The sequence below is a fragment of the Barbatula barbatula genome (genome assembly GCF_947034865.1).
Source record: "Barbatula barbatula genome assembly, chromosome: 12".
NCBI classification, from domain to species: Eukaryota; Metazoa; Chordata; class Actinopteri; order Cypriniformes; family Nemacheilidae; genus Barbatula; species Barbatula barbatula.
The window spans coordinates 21,680,898-21,697,310 of NC_136775.1; the positions used below are offsets into that span (position 1 = coordinate 21,680,898).

A 16,413-nucleotide genomic window follows, 5' to 3' on the forward strand; every position below is an offset into this window, starting at 1 on the left:
GAGAGAGAATTAATGAATAAGATGATGTTTATTTAGCTGGAGAACAGGTGAGAGGACTTGAGAAGGGCAGCGACAATGGCTTTAAAAAGGAATGGATATATTACTAACAGATAAAGTGGTAGGGAAGAAATGGAAAAATTATCTGTTCATTCCCCTTTACAAAGTTTGGCTGAAGAATGACGCTGCTTCCTACATCAATTTGTTAAGTCTGAGTGTACCCCCCAATTGTCCCAACTTACTAACACTGGGCAAAAAACCCATGTCACCCCATGTCGCTATATACCCTTCCACCTGTTCCTGTTGTCTGACTCATCCTGGATTAATGTAGCCCTAATGCCACTAAGCTCCTCAGATTCGGCTCTCCCCACCCTGGTGGTTTTGGGGCACATTGCTACCCTGATTGCAGTCGGGTGTTTGAGGCAAACACGAGTTAAATATAAGAGATTTACCGTCAACGGCAAAATCTTGTATTGGTGTTTCTGCCCAGTTTGTCTGGTCTGCAGAGCTTCTCTCTTCCATCACTTCTTCGAGGCTTTGTGGGGAGATTTAAATTTGTATCTCCTAGGTTGTTTTTGAAAGGGGAGTGGTTTATTCATTGTTGGATATTTTGTTTACAGTTTGCTACTTAATTTTTTGTGTAGATTGGATTTGTGTATTCAGAATGACTATCCATACAATCTTTTAATAATCAAAATAGCATTTGACTTGGTATGCTATAGAACACTATGTATATTGTGCTACACTTCCACTTGAGAGTATGCAATATCATGTCAGCGTTATGCAGCAGTGACTGCAAGTAATCTCTTTACTTAAAACATATTCCAGTTTATTTCTGCTTCTTAAGGAGAAAGAGAGTATGTTTGTATACTGACGCAACTGTGACCATCTTAAGTCTCATTATGCCCTGCGTGTGTGAGGCTATCGGAGTATGTGATGTTGTTGTTGCCCAATGCAGTGGTATGCAACCTCTCATATGTTAATGTGCCTGGCTTGTAAAGTATTTGTCAAGGACATGCAGTACTTGGCTTTGAAATTCGTCTGATCAGGGCTCTGCGTGTAATCTTTAGCATAGTAAAAAAAGATGTGTGTTTACAGTTAAAGATGTTTATAACATGTTTCAGATAGAGACATTTTTATACATTAGTTTAATTGAGAAGGTATTCTAAAATGTATCAAATGTATTATAAAACCTCTGTAAATATACAGTTAAAATGCATCCTTGTCTATTTGAGGATTTTTTTACTTTATTTGTTTATTTAAAGTTCCATCTTTGTACATGGCAAAACAGGGTCTTCGGTCTTTTAAACAGGGTTTCAGGCCAGAGATTCCCTTTTCCAGACGAGTGCCCTGTTTCAGTCTCATCTCACAGTGCCTGTAAATTAGGAGCTGATTTCTGGAATGACATTGACCTCTGCAAGTAGTTGGCAGGTGGCCTCTTTCACTGACACTTCCCTGGGTGACGGTGCTTATTCTCCTCTTTCCTGCATTTGCTTGTTTGATTATAAAGCTGTATGATCCAACCTATCATGTTACACTTTATTTCTTTACTGCTACTTTGTAGAGAACTTGACTATATTGATGGGTTTTCTGTGGGGATGATGACAAACTGACTCCTGTTGACACAGTATGAGAGGATATAAGCTAACATCAACCTACAGTACAAACACGTATGCGAGTACTATGTGTATTTGCATCTCTACTAATTAATGATAAATAAATGATTACAAAGGAATTTATTTAGCCTATTTCGTTTATTTTTCCTCCTTTTTCACCTCCTTTCAAATTGATTTAAATAGACAAGGGATGGATAAATACAACGGAAGGCTCTGAAACATTTCAGGGTTGCTGTAATTTACAACTTTGAATTGCAAATGATATCGAAACTTTGAATAACGAATGAAAGTCCACTCTGAGTTTTTCCGCTTGTACATCAAGGAAAAAAGTACAGTACATAAAGTACACCTTAAACAGTTCTGTACATATCCTAGCCATATTCCCAACCCACCATAATGGTTGGAACCTCGGGTTAACTTCCAGATGTGTTGTAATAAATGTATCTTCTCTCCTCACTAAACTTTGGCTCTCTGGAAACAGTCGTAATGGAAAGCCCTGGGCTCATGATGTAAACAGAGCACATATGCTCCAGGGCTCCATTCAGAGCAGGTCTCATTGTAACAAAGTTCCATGTGAGGAAGGAAGGAGGCGGGAACCAGCGAACGTTAAACAGACTTTTAATAAAATAAACAAACAATAAAACAAACTTAAAATGCAAACACACTAAAGCACAACATAGTCACGGCTCTCGTCCCGTCCTGCTCGCCACACTCATTTTCTCCTCTGCATGGAGCCCTGGAGCATATGTGCTCTGTTTACATCATGAGCTTTAATACTGTTGGATGGGATTCAGGCTATGCAGCCCGAAGCTTTAAGACTCATAAAAGGGCCTCTGCCATTGATACTTGATGCATGACCTGCTGAGATTTATGTTCGAGACTAAAGGGATGTATCTGCTTTCTCTTTAACTATGGTAAAATTGCTGTTAACATATGTGTTAATTCAGCATGACTTTAATTTACATTCTATCATCTGTCATTAGCAAATCTTGAAAAATATGTACTCTGTAATATAAATATATGAGAAAATCACAGTTTCATTACATTTCTTAATTTTCGTAATTAATTTATTGATCTATGCTTATGCTATAGATGACTATAGTAACTTTAACGTGTTAACCAGATCAATCAAACAATGAATAATAGCTAATAGTTTTGCTATAAGAATGACACCATGCAGCTTTTCTGTTTTTAGTGGCTGAGGTCATGGGAAGAGTAAGAAATGCTGGTTCTTTAAGAATGACGGTGTGGCCTTTAAACTGATGGAATTATTTACCAGATATGCTATGGAGAAAGACTTCAATTCTTGAACAGAATGATGTGCTGTGTTCCTAAGTGAAGGTGTTTTGTATATGGGGGGGACAGATCCGAGGGTAAACATGAGTCTTAGCCACTCCCTTTCCTTACTAAAGTCGTGCTTTGACTCATTCACATCAGTGTTATATATTTTATTAACATAATTGCTTGTTGCATAATTGCTGTCCAGATTCATTATCGTAATCCTGCCAGAGAGATTATAAATCACTTTGGCAGTCTGGTGCCAGTTTGTAATATGCGAAATCACGTGTGCTTCCAATTCACACAACAATATTAATATTAGCAAATCATTTTACTTCTACTTTGCTTTCGTAGTTACATATACTGTATGGTAGTGCTAAAATAGTTATTTTATAATAGTGTTTTTTTTTTAATAAAATTCCAATTGACAGAATACATGAAATCTTTACCAATCTGCCTGACTAAAAAAAATTGCTACAAGGTTTACGACTGTGTAGTGAGCAAAATTTTACAACCAACATCTGAAGTATTTTCATAAATGCACTTTTGCTGATTTGACTAATTATTCTGCTAACTTTTGCTATTTTTTGCCGCTGAATGTGACCGCTCCATTCCTCTCCAAAACTTCCCTCATCAGCCATTGGCCACCCTAAACTCTTTTAATTGTTTGAGCCAACATGTGTTGATCATATAGGGATGCTCAAGCAAACATAAAACACACTTTACCTTCAAATGTACCATATATGAATATTTTGTGTTTTGCCGACCTCTAGTGTCAAAATAATGTCTCACATTGAGAATAATGTAATATTTAGAAAAAAACCTAGTTAAAAGTCTAAACAGAACAGAGATCCCTATATGAAAGAGAAGTTAGTACATAAAGTGAAATCGAATGGTGGTCACGTTCATTTGCTCATAACCAAATTCTCTCAGCTGACATAAGAAGCTGGTTCATGGGTGTACAGGGAAATCCGGAGCTTAATCTTGGTGTACTCACCATGTATGGTGTAGATATATTTAGGTTTGGTGAAATAACTTTCTCAATGTGGATGGAGAAGCGCTCACGATTGAACTATAAATACAGACATGAGTAAGTGTGTGTTGTTCGCTTCTGTTGCCATGTCTACTTTGTGTTTAGACAACTGATCTCAGATTTCACCATCCTAAAGCATCTCTGTACCATCAGCATTTCACATGTTATTTTGTAACCAAGGCGATGCTGCCAAAAAAAGAAATCATGCCACGTAGTTTCATCTGATCTCATAAAGATGACGTCGCATTTCAGTATCTGTCATTTTTATTGACACAACTGTGTGCGTCATGTTTATCATTTAAAGATGGGGACATCATTTTAAGCACCTGCCAAGTGTCTTGATTATTGACCAGAAGAGGGAGTAAAAGGAGATACTAACTAAAAGCTCTTAAAGGAATAGTTCACCCAAAAATGAAAATTCTGTGACCATTTACTCACCCTCAAGTTGTTTCAAACCTGAATAAATGTCTTTGTTCTGTTGAACAAAAAGAAGGGTATTTGGAAGAATGTTAGCAATTTTCAGTTCTGGGGCACCATCGACTACCATTGTGGAAAAACATTATTGTATACATTTATGTTCTCTTGAGCACAAAAGAAGATACTTTGAAGAATGCTTTGGTGCACTTTTGACTACCATTCAGGGGCGTTTCCTCCGAGGAGGCAAGGGAGGCAGTGCCTCCCCTCCCCCTCGAAAATAATCGAATGAGAATATTATTAACACTTCAGAAATAAAATAGGACAGCGGATATAACGTATTTAGCTAAATATGAGATAAATCATGTACAACAGTGTGAAACAGCGACCCCGCTCGAAAGAATTCCAAAGGGAGGCAGCGTTTCTCTTGCCTCCTCTAAGCTCATTGACTTTATATATACCCGCTAAAGCGTGCTGTGAGTTTGAGTGGGGGTAATTGAAAAGAATGGAGAAAAGTCACGTGAGAGGAGGCAATGCCTCCAACGGGCTATGATTGGATTAACTCGTCAGCGAGATCCTGCCTTCCTGCTCGTCTTCGTCATACGTTTTAAACTGCGGGCGCTAAATTAGATTGAACGTTAATTAAATTGTTTTATTAGTTGTATTAATCGGAGTTTAGGATTCGTGTCGGAGATAGCGGATGCAGAGGAGTTATCAATTGTTGACAGAATATTACGTGGTTCAGATTTGTTAAAAAACTTTTGCTTGTGATCAGGCTTGCTCAGGATAGCAGCAAGGCTAAAGTAAGTCACATCTATTTGATTTGATCTCTTAAATGCTTTGAGTATTTCTGGGACTGCTAATAATTAAATTGATGGTATTGGTAATGATGTTATTCTTATATAGGAAATCCCAAATGTTCCAGAAAAAGATGAAGGTGGTGTTTATGTACCTTTTCCCAAAGCAGGGAAAATCAAAAAATCCTAAGTACATACTGTAATGAACTTGTAGTAATTAAAATGAATTTTTCACACATAAACACTGAAATGACACTGGTTTTCTGACAATCGCACTTGTTAATAGTGCAGAGATGAACAAAAATGACATGGGTAGAAATCTGCCTCCTCATTTTTTAAGTCCACAGCACACCACTGCTACCATTGTAATCTTTCCTACTCTGGTAGTCAATAATATCCTTGAACTGAAAATTGCTAACATTCTTCCAAATATCTTCAGAACTAAGAAATTTATACAGGTTTAGAACAACGTTAGGGTGAGTAAATTATGCCAGAATTTGTTATTCTAACCTGTCATCAGTTTATGTGACAAACCAAAGTAAACCAGTCTATAAATATAGCCCCTTCAGCAGTTTTCAAGGTTAAAGTGTATTCTGGTGTATCTGCAGTATTTACTGTAATTTTTGAATAAACAATTTTGTCTAAATTTTATTATATTTCATATTCAACTAGAAAAAGGCAGGGCTGTTTGATGTCGCTTTATATGTCTTTAAACAATTCATTAATTTAAGTAGCTTTGTCAACCTGCTCCATTTACCGAAAGGATCCACAGGTGAGTTGGCAGAACCATTTGGTAGAATTATGTTTTCCATGCAGGCTGTGAAAGTCTTATAGACCGTTTCATCGGACGTGCATGCGCCTGACCCCAGTTAACTTCCAGTTTGTGTTTGGTTGCTGTCTAACAATTTAACAATTTTTATTTTTATTTAATTTATGTAAATGTTTATGATTATTATTTAAAAAAAATTTGAATGGGCCCTGTTGTTTGAAGCATTTAAACATTATGGTTCATTGACATCTAGCGGTTGAGCTTGGTATCGCAGTTTAAATAAAAAAATATTGGAGAGATAAGTTTAGCCAAGTAATGGTTCTTCTCCGGGTTTTTTTGCATGTTTTTAGAAATAATCTACAGGCACTCTATTGTTTGTGAATCTGTACCGGAAGTTAAGTTTGGGCCACAAAAGTGCCCATGCACAGTAACGATTTATTATTGTGTTAAGATGAAACTGTAGGTTGTATGATTTCTCAGCTACAGTTGGTGTTCTGTTGTAAATCTTTAGCTAAGATTTCCTCAAATCCAGTGTTGACCATTAAACTAAGTTACTTGATTCCTGTATTTAGAGAAATCATGGGGCGTTACCGGAATCTATGAATTATGTGAGAATGGAAAGCCTTATAATGACGGCTTCTACAAATTCTGCTGCACAGTAAACAGAGATTGAGCGAGAATGAGCCAGAAAACAACGAGAATGAGCCAGAACACACAGGATTCAGGTGACTAAGTTATTAATGTTGGGAGGGGCAGGGTGTGTCTTATATTCAGGTACGTTCAAAGCAGACTTACATTCCTCTCCCTATGGGCATGCCAGACATCTCTCTACAGGCTCTCACATGCAAAGGGAAGTAAGACGAAGGAGAAAGGAGAAAGAGAGAGAAAGTTGTGGACGAATTTTAGAGGCACTTTCACAATTAATGTGCTTGAGTAAACGCCTTGTCCAGGAATGTTTTAAACACCTTGTTTATAACATGACTCGCATTATTTTTGCAGATAACCTGCAGTTTTATATGTGGCTGGTTTGCTTTTACGTTACAGGCAGCTTTTATGTATTCCCAGATATGTGTGACATTTAAGCAGTTCTCCATTTGTAAATGTTTATTTTGGTGAAAAAGTTAACACATAATACACATACTTGCTGATCTTCATTTCATTATATTATATTAATAATATATATGATTATGTTATGTACAGTATACCCCTCATACCTCTTAGCCCTAGTGTTTGGTTGTACTCCAGTTGGATGCCTTATATCTCAGTTAACAGATGACCTGTGCACTCTGTCTCATTAACCTTGTTAGCTGTTTCCATTTTTCACATTTTCTATTTTAATATTCAAATGTCTGTGAGAAGAAGAAAACCTTTATATATCAATCTGTGTGTGTTTTTTGATCAGCGCCAGTGTTCAACTTTGGGCAGAACACTGGGCCTGCAGCGGGCGTTTTCAGCCGAGCTCCTGCCGTTTTCAGCCGCGTAAATAGGGGTGAACGCAGCCCCTAATGCCATGATGTATGCCCCCAGGAGCTCGACTATTTACGGAAAGAATCGTACAGCTGTATCTGTCTTTTATAAATGTAATAAAATGTATCTCTCCAGGGAGATATTCTGTATGCAATACACTGTCTACGTACTCAAGATTAACATGACAGGGTTATTTGGGTAATGTTCACCTAAGATCTCATACACTTGGAGCCCACTGGATGATCTTTCACCATATTTGGGCCACACCCTAATACTTTTACCTGTATCAACACACACATGCCTTTCTAATAAAAAAAACAAATATTGGGCGTTACCATCCCTATCTCTAAAGGAAAACGATATCATAAAATAAACACACAGGGACACTGTCAAGTTCAGATTGTTACACTCACTGGTGCTCCCGAACAGGTTGTCAAACGAGCAGCTTTTGGACGTTTATGGTGCAATAAGTATTACATTATTACTGAAATAAAATTGTCATAATGTAATAATTTTCTCAAAACGTAATAGGTAATTATTTGAGAAATGTATTACATTATGAAGACACTGTGGCAAGTAATCATCTGTAATCAGTTCATAAGATAATACCAATAAGATAATAAAATAATTATTTGTCAATACAATAAACAAATCACTTTCCTGTAGCTCAGTGGCTAGGAAAGGGCGCTAGCAACACCAAGGTCATGGGTTCAATCCTAGGAATTGCTCATTCTCAGAAACAAATGTATTGTATGATGCAATGAAAGTCACTTTGGATAAAAGCATCTGCCAAATGCATAAATGTAAATGTTACATCGTGATCTTGCTTTTGGATTCATGCCGTTAAAGACAATACATTTAAAGCAATTTTCGGCTTTGTGTTCAGTTTTGCTGGTTGGTCACAAAGTTCCATGAACTTAATAATACTTATAGTTTATTTTCCCACATCTTCTTAGTATCACCCTTTAATTTCGCAGGTTCATTTTCTTTTCAATAATTTTTAATCCCTGTTTTCAATTTCTTTCTGTGGTATGCAGTTGGAAAATAAAATATTTTGTGGCCATGAATTAAGAATTCATTCCTATATGACCTGTTAATTCGTTCCTCATTTTACAAATTACTAAATTACTCAATTGTAGTAATGAATTAACAAATTGAGGGAATAAATTATGTCCTGCTCGTGTCCCTCGTGTGAAAGAAATCTGGGGAAATTAAAATGATTTGGTTACAAAATTTCTATTACTTTCCAAATTGAATGACATGGTTTTGTTTCTGTTTTAATGTAAGTTTGGTTCATAATAAAAGCTTATTAAAATGTATCAAATTACAATTGCTTGATCGGCCATTGATAGCTTTAAACGATTACATATTTTATCAGCAAGCAATCATCAATTAATTGTTGACATCCCTGAAACAGACGTTTTTATCTTTCCGAGGTAAACTTCGTAGCTGACAAGTTCTTCACAGGCTGTTATACTGACGATTGCCCTGGTTGAAACAGTTTATAGGCACAGAAATAATGTGTGATTGTAAGTTGTACTTTATTTTTCAACGAACAGTATCCTCGGATGTAGCTTCATTTAACTTCTATTAAAGTGAAGAAATTTTCATTTAACTTGTACTCCATGCTGCTGTTGCCCGAGGCTGATAACGCGATCCATAACTAACCCAGACTCAGTTTTTTCCAAATTTGTTCATAAAAAATTCAAGGACATAAAGTTTAATAGATGCGCAACTCAGTTGTTCCTAGCAATCATTTTTATCAAACAATTAAAATATCTTTACATGTAACCAACTACTGTCGTGATCATCTGGCAACCTGAGAAGTAAGTAAACTGCACTTATTCAAGCAAGTGCATTTAATGCATGGCTAAAGTAAGAATGCAATCTAAGTGTTTATTCTGTAAAGTGTTTAAGTAACAATCCATTTTAAATCATACGGAAGACAGTTTATTGTGTCACCTCCAGTTTAGGGAACTAAACACTCCTAAGAAAACCCTTAGTTGAAACTGCAATGATAACACATTTGTTGAGCAGTGTAGCCAATCACAGACACGTCCGTTGAACCGATGAACTCCATAGAGGAACAATGTCTACTCACTAAAGTTTAGCTATAGTTTACTTATACCATGAAAATAATAATAATAGTTATCCGTAGTTTGTTTGAACCAATGTTTTTAATGTTTAAAAGGCCTATTACAGATATGACAATATGACACGTTTATAATGTAATTCATTTCTTATAATGTAACAATTATTATTACATTATGAGCTCAATATTGTATTAAGTTTTGATAAAATTATTACATTATGAGAATTTCATTACAGTAATAATGTAATACTTAAAATATTATGTGCAGTTTTTACATACATACATACATTATGAGTTGCTACAGGGCCGATTTCTCTCCTTCCAAAGGTAAAGGTAAACTCTTGATTATCTTAATGGTTCTACCGATTATTTTATCAGATTGTCATGTGGTGTAATGTGTGTTAGGGTGATTGAACCTGATCTAAAGAACATCAGAGCCACCCAATCGCAAATCGTGTTCTCAAAAATCCTGATGTGTGGGTGAAACCCTGAGGACGAACATGCAAGTACTGTGTTGGTTGTCACAATGGAACGAAACGATACCCAGTCAGAAAGCGAGCTGACAGTAGACGGAAGCATAACAACCGTAGTCATGACTTCAACCAAACCCCTTTCTCTAGTCTGTACATCATCTTCTGTATTCTGTCTTTAGAAGACTAAGTTGCCCGTGAATGTTTAAATTGTTTCAAATACAGTTAGTTTTAGTTTAGACGTCAAAAGTTGGTTATTAGAATGATGTATAGAGGTACGTATCTTAGGTTTTATTGTTTTATTTGTATTTTTGCATTTGCCAAGGTAATCTGTCACCAAAGTTTGTTGTGAAGTTGTGCATTACATGAAGGACCACAATGGAAATACATTTATTTCACATTTTGTGTTTATCCTTGAAAAACTAGCGTATTTCATTCTAGCACTGGGCGATTAGGCCTAAAATCAAAATTTCGATTAATTGAACATTTTCTTGACATTTTGCCCACGTAGATCACTCTTAAGGTTTGTAGTGTAAATATGCCCAACTAAAGGTGGGGTATTTTTCTAATGAGTCATGTCTTATCTCATGTTAATTTTAGATAATCAAAGTAAAAAAAATATTTATGGTTATTAATTGAACATTTGGAATTATAGACATATTTGTGTTATTTTTTGGAAACCTTTCCTCTGCCGCTGAAGACAAGAGAACAAACGCAACACAAATCAGCAAATCATTTGTCTGCATGTGTCGTGCAAAATCCGGTGTACTTTAGGACCCTGCCCAGTGACACCAGTCCTGCCGTCATAAGATCTCTCATTACTTTGTCTAATAAATCGAATCCAATCATCGCAATTTTGAAAAAGTTTAATAATACAAATTTAACACTTTGTCACATTGTGGTACACTACGCGGCACACTACAGACTAAAGGAGCAAAAGGCTTAAATCCAGGATTTTTTTATCCTCATGTTTGTGGTCTCTCAAATTTAGAAAATCTTACAAGATTTAAAAAATGTTTATGTGAGTCCCAGCCTAAAGACGATTCTTATTGTTCGTATAAAACCAACAATGGTTCATTTGAAACTCAATTTTATGGCTTTGTAATTTTATAGCCCCTGGTTGTGAATTTTAGTGGGGTTGGTATAGATGCAGTAATGTCTCATAAGCGTGTATAGACATGAGGAGCCCATCCTTGAGCCTCACCCTATCTTACTGGCAGTACAGACCTTCGGTTAGTCATACTTCGCCAACCACTCAGGTATGTTATGAGTGGCTAATCATTAAAAAGGAGTATGTGTGTTTAGTGTAGTGTTTGTTGCAGTACTTGTGTGACAGTGCAAATGTTAAAGGGAATTCATAATGCTTTCTTTCTCGTAAAGTTGCACAACTTTGTCACTCTCATGTAATTTCCTGTTGCTTTCTTCATTTGAGATAACGAAAAATATATTGACTGTGGAGAGGGTGTGGGATTCTAGACGAGGCATTCTGGCGGACACACCTTCCCACTCACTTTCCCTGATTCCACCCTTCTCTTCCTGCCCTGGCTCCACCGACATCACATTTCAGGAAGGCGGGGCCAAGCGTTGCCTGCGATGTCCTCCAACCTCCTTGTCTCAGAGCAGTCAGAGTAGCACTAAAGCAGACCCAGCACCTGTAGCCTGCAGACATCATTTACATGGGACAGAGGAGAGGCTGAGTATTGAGGCAGAAAGAGAAGATCACAGGCACTAGGGCATATTGAGAACATTGCTCCAAGTTTCTTGGGAAAGTGTGGACTACACACAGGAACTTGTCAAGATCACCAGTTTTCATCGGAGACAAAAGCTGAACATTGTATTTAGTTGTGAGTGTGAGTCAAAGGAGATGACTACACAAGAGAGACAGAGACGGAGGGAATTCTCCACGGACAGCGTGGAGAGACAAAGGATACCCTCAGACGACTTTAATTATCAGGGAATGCTAAAAGCCATGGATGGAAGGAAAGGTACCATAGGACAGCTCTTTAATTCACTTGCTATTCTCAGAAAGATGTAATATTTGTGTTTGCAAAAATAACAATGTTTTGTTATAGATTTTCTGGTACATGAGCCTTATAGTTATCAACTTTCGGTTATTAACTGGTAGGCTGAAGGCCTTTAAATGTATGGTTTTGGCAGACTCTTTAACCAGAGTGAAGCAATGCCATTGGAACGCCACTGGAAATGCATAGTGCATGGTTGGCACCTGGTGTATTATTAAATGCTATTCTTCCATAATCTTTCATAGATTCACCTTTAATTGAAAACAAGACAAAGTGAAGCTTTCTTTTGCCTATTATATGGTTAACAGACATTTTATTAGTTTGTGCTACATAGACAAAAAATGTGTACCTTGATACCAATAATGTATTACTTAAGGCTTTTAAGGGTTAAAACATTAGTGTGGTAACATTATACTTGTGAAAGGAAACTAGTAGAACATACTGAAAGGTGATCAAAGGTCTGTTAATGGCAATCAGGGGTCTTTTAAGAGCACAGGCCACACAATGCTGGTCAATCTTAATCCACATCATCATCCAAATAAATTTCGTTGCACTGTACTTGTATGTGTTTAATGACAATAAATTGAATAAAAAATAAAAAAATGGAAGCTTCACATTACATTGGTCGCTTGAGGTCAAGGTTTACCGGGTCTCCACCCACAAATAGTCACCATGGTAACATTATTGCTAAGCATGTTTAAATCCACCCAGCAGAAACAAAGTGTGACCTGCGGGTGTGTCTGTGCGGGACTGAATCAGCTGTTCCCTCTGAATTGCTGGGCGTGTTTGAAAGGACTGAACTTGCTCAAGAAACATTCGTATGCACTGGCCTGTGCTCACATTGTACTTTACCATTGGCACCCGAGCACACTTTGATCAAACGAAGCGATCTCTCTTAGCACTTAAACTAAAAGCACTTGGAACTAAAGCATGTGCTCACCCATTGCAAAAAAATACACAGACATCAGTTTCACTTACCATGTGCATTTTTTTCTGCCATCTTTTAGCGCTGAGACCGCGCCATCTATCAGTTTCAAACGATCTCCAAATCCAGCGTTATATCCACCGTATATATAATATTCATCACACAAATGCAGTGAACAAACAAACACAGCTGAACTTCGCGAATATTGTGCTCTCTTCCTCCTGCACACAAGTGAAGTTGACTTGTGCGCATGCTCCTTCTTCTGCTCTCCTTGGTTAACACGTGGGCATGCTGCATGCTTTACCGGGAGAACTGTCCAATAAGGGAGTAAGGAAAGTTTTTACAAAAAAACGAAACCTATACGAATGCTGGGTGAGTGTATAGAGCACAGAAATACTACGTCATACATCCAACTCAGTTGACCATGTCAAACATGAGAAGACAACACGTTTAATATTGTAAATAAGTCAGAAACACAGTTGCATGGCTGGTTTAAGGCCCTAATGTTTTCAGTTAAGTGTTTATATTACCAGTTTACATTTGACTTCTTTTGCACGCACATTATTCGTTATTTTAAATGGAGATGCGCAGAAATTGCATTCAAATAGAGAGCTCCGTGGCTGTGCGCACATATGTTGCAATCGCTAATCTTTATAAATAACTTGAACCAAAAAAACAACGACAGGTGGTGAAGCCACCAGACGTGTTCATGCTGCCATGTTTGGTGTGCCCAGCCAACAGACGGCATCATTGTCTTATTGTCAAAATAATGATCTAAAATTTCACAATTTTGCAGTGCACGATTATTTTCTAGTTTACACTTGTTTAAATGAATTGTTACCTCAGATATTTATTTCCAATGTTTACAATAATTTCGGGCAGAATGGTGATGCATAGAAATGGTTAGGGTGAGTGTGATTTGCACATAGTTGTAATGGCACAGGTGTAAATGTGAAGAAATAAAGCTTCATGACTTTAACATACACAGTCTATATTTAGATTTCAGGTTTCTGTATTTAGATGTCTCTGGTCTAAGCCCCGGATATCCACTCACTCTAAAACACCTACTGTATGTATTTAACAGTGAAGTGTGTAAAATTCACCAAATACTCACACAGTCATTGACTGAACAAATAGTCTCTAGACCATTTCATGACATTGGATGAGCAAATGTTGTTGTGTTGGCCTGGTGGGGACAGTTAATATAAAAGAGCAATGTCTTGAAACCTCAGTGTTAACACTACAGTAGTACAGATGAATCTGCAATTTAAATGTATAATTTACTTAAAAAATTGAAAAACACCTGATGTGTATTTTGTTATTCTTGATGATAATACTTAAAGGCAGAATGCATGATTCTGTTCAGAATCTTTTTTGTAATGCTGATTAGAAATCTCTTCACATCCTGAAAGCAATCAAGAAGAATAGGGGTCAAATATTTTGTTGTATTTATATGTCATCTGTGAAAGGCATAGGACCAAAAAACGTTCGACCAATAAAAACATTCTGGCCGAACGTTTTGACGATACTCATTGGTTGAGACTGGTCCTGTTTAAATCTTCGTCCAATGTAATTTGCACCCAGTTCAGTTCATGCAGAAATCATCAGCGCACTCACACCGTCAATACAGCTAGAGTTGCGATAAAAAAATGATAGATAATATATGAAAAAGCAGTGACGAAAAAACGTCTGGACCATGAAAGAGGTAAAACTCAAATTAACATGGGTGCAGCTGGCCTTTACAGCCCCGGGAGGAAAAGAATATGAATGATGATACCGTGGTTGCTCTGTTTCTTTTGGGCAGGTATGTACATGCTTCGATAATAATGTTACGGTGTTTTGGAGGAGGTGTGGCTTTGGAAGGTGATTCGAATGGAGGGTGGGATCGTGATTTCAGTGCTAGCAGGCTACAGTTAGCACCTTAAGATAGCATGCATTCTGCCTTTAACATAAAAGTGTTGGCAAGAAAGTGTGCCCTTTATTGATTGGCTTGTTTGTTTCTAAATTATTTTGTCAACATTTTTTTTTGTTTAACTTCATGGAGTGCTTTGAACACTGTAACGTTAAACTTGAACCTTGTGATACAGCCCCATGTGACACAATTACTATAAAGGTTGTGAAAAATTGACACCATGAGTGTTGGTCATATGTATGACACAGCAGAATGAGTTGTTTTGTTTAAGTTTGCTGAATAGACATGACTCTTCATATACTATATGTGTGCAGGTATCTGTGGTGTTGTGATAGTCAACGTCTACAAGATAAAAGTGCATTGTTTTTCTGCCATCATAGTAGATCTTTACCTGGCTGAGACATCACAGTGTATAATGTTTCTCCCCGACCTAGTGCTCAGTCTTTGCTTGACAATAGAGTTGCCTAGACATATCCTGCGGTCATAATTCTTCAGCTCTACAGAGAGATCATCTTTTTTAGATGGGTGTGCCTCTGGGTGGGGTCGTGTGCTGTAATGCCTCACTACTCAAACCAAAGAACTTATGTCAAAATTCTTTTTTTTTGACACCAGTGCTCTAGTCTTGCTGAAGCAGAGCACTCTTTGGGCAGTGTTAATTATCACAATAGTATTAAAGCAACACTATATAGTTTTTCGACCTCAATGTAATGTCTCTAAAATGATTTCAGCGCTAGAACAACTCTTAACCAGATGAATGCTACTGCTGCTGCTACCTGAGCAGCCTCATATCGGCTACAACCACACTCTGCAAGTTATGTGTTCGGGTCTGTGGAAAAGATTTTCCACATTTGCCGGTTCCATCAGCTTTAGTCAACAAATGAATGTGTATTGTGCTGCCCATTGGTAAGCTTATACAGCGACAGTATTTACGGCACTAGTAACAGACAACTGCGCTTATGAACAACATGGTGGTGAGCAAATGTTCCTTATTATTGCTTTAAAGTGAAGCAATTACCAATGGTTGTCCAAAACGCACACCATTGGTTGAGCCAGTGTTGCTGTGCCAAGCTGTTTTGGATGCTTAAACGAACAGAGCAATGTTTTGATAACACAATTCGAGTTTATACTTTCTGGGGAAATTACTTGTTTTCTTACAGCTGTCTCTGCATATTATCAATCTTTCTTGAAATGTATTAACCTTTCTTTTTCTTTCTTCTTTGCAGATGAACGGGACAGAGTGCAAAAAAAGACTTTCACAAAATGGGTTAACAAACATCTGATAAAGGTACATTTCTTGTTGATTTGCATTCGTATTACATTCATTTACATGGTTTCATCCAGTGTTGCTATCATCATGCTATACCAGAATCCTGTAGCACATCATGAGTTATTGAAACTGACGTACCTAAATAAGAAAACTTAAAATCTATTCATGGGATCAGGTGATTTCAAAACGTCAATTGCAGTTAACTGTGTGTTCCCCAAAACACACAGTTAAAGCATGTTAAAGCATGTTTTTGTAAAGTAAATGCATGTTTCAAAAGCTATTTCAATTTCGACACGTAGATCACAGCCCTCTATTCATTAACACCTCAGCAAAGACATCAGTGACTTCAGCATTT

General features: G+C 37.1%; 1 protein-coding gene across 10 annotated transcripts in view; it reads left to right on the plus strand.

The window, feature by feature from the left end:
• plecb (plectin b) overlaps window positions 1-16,413 on the plus strand; it is a 113,757-nt gene that overhangs the window by 48,637 nt on the left and 48,707 nt on the right. For 8 of the 10 annotated variants that reach the window (XM_079470307.1, XM_079470306.1, XM_079470299.1 and 5 more), the window contains exon 2: window positions 16,015-16,076. In XM_079470307.1, the coding sequence (XP_079326433.1) occupies window positions 16,015-16,076 (62 nt within the window). Of the gene's footprint in view, window positions 1-11,549; window positions 11,919-16,014; window positions 16,077-16,413 lie in introns of those variants that run through there. The other 2 variants (XM_079470304.1, XM_079470305.1) reach the window with 1 other exon arrangement.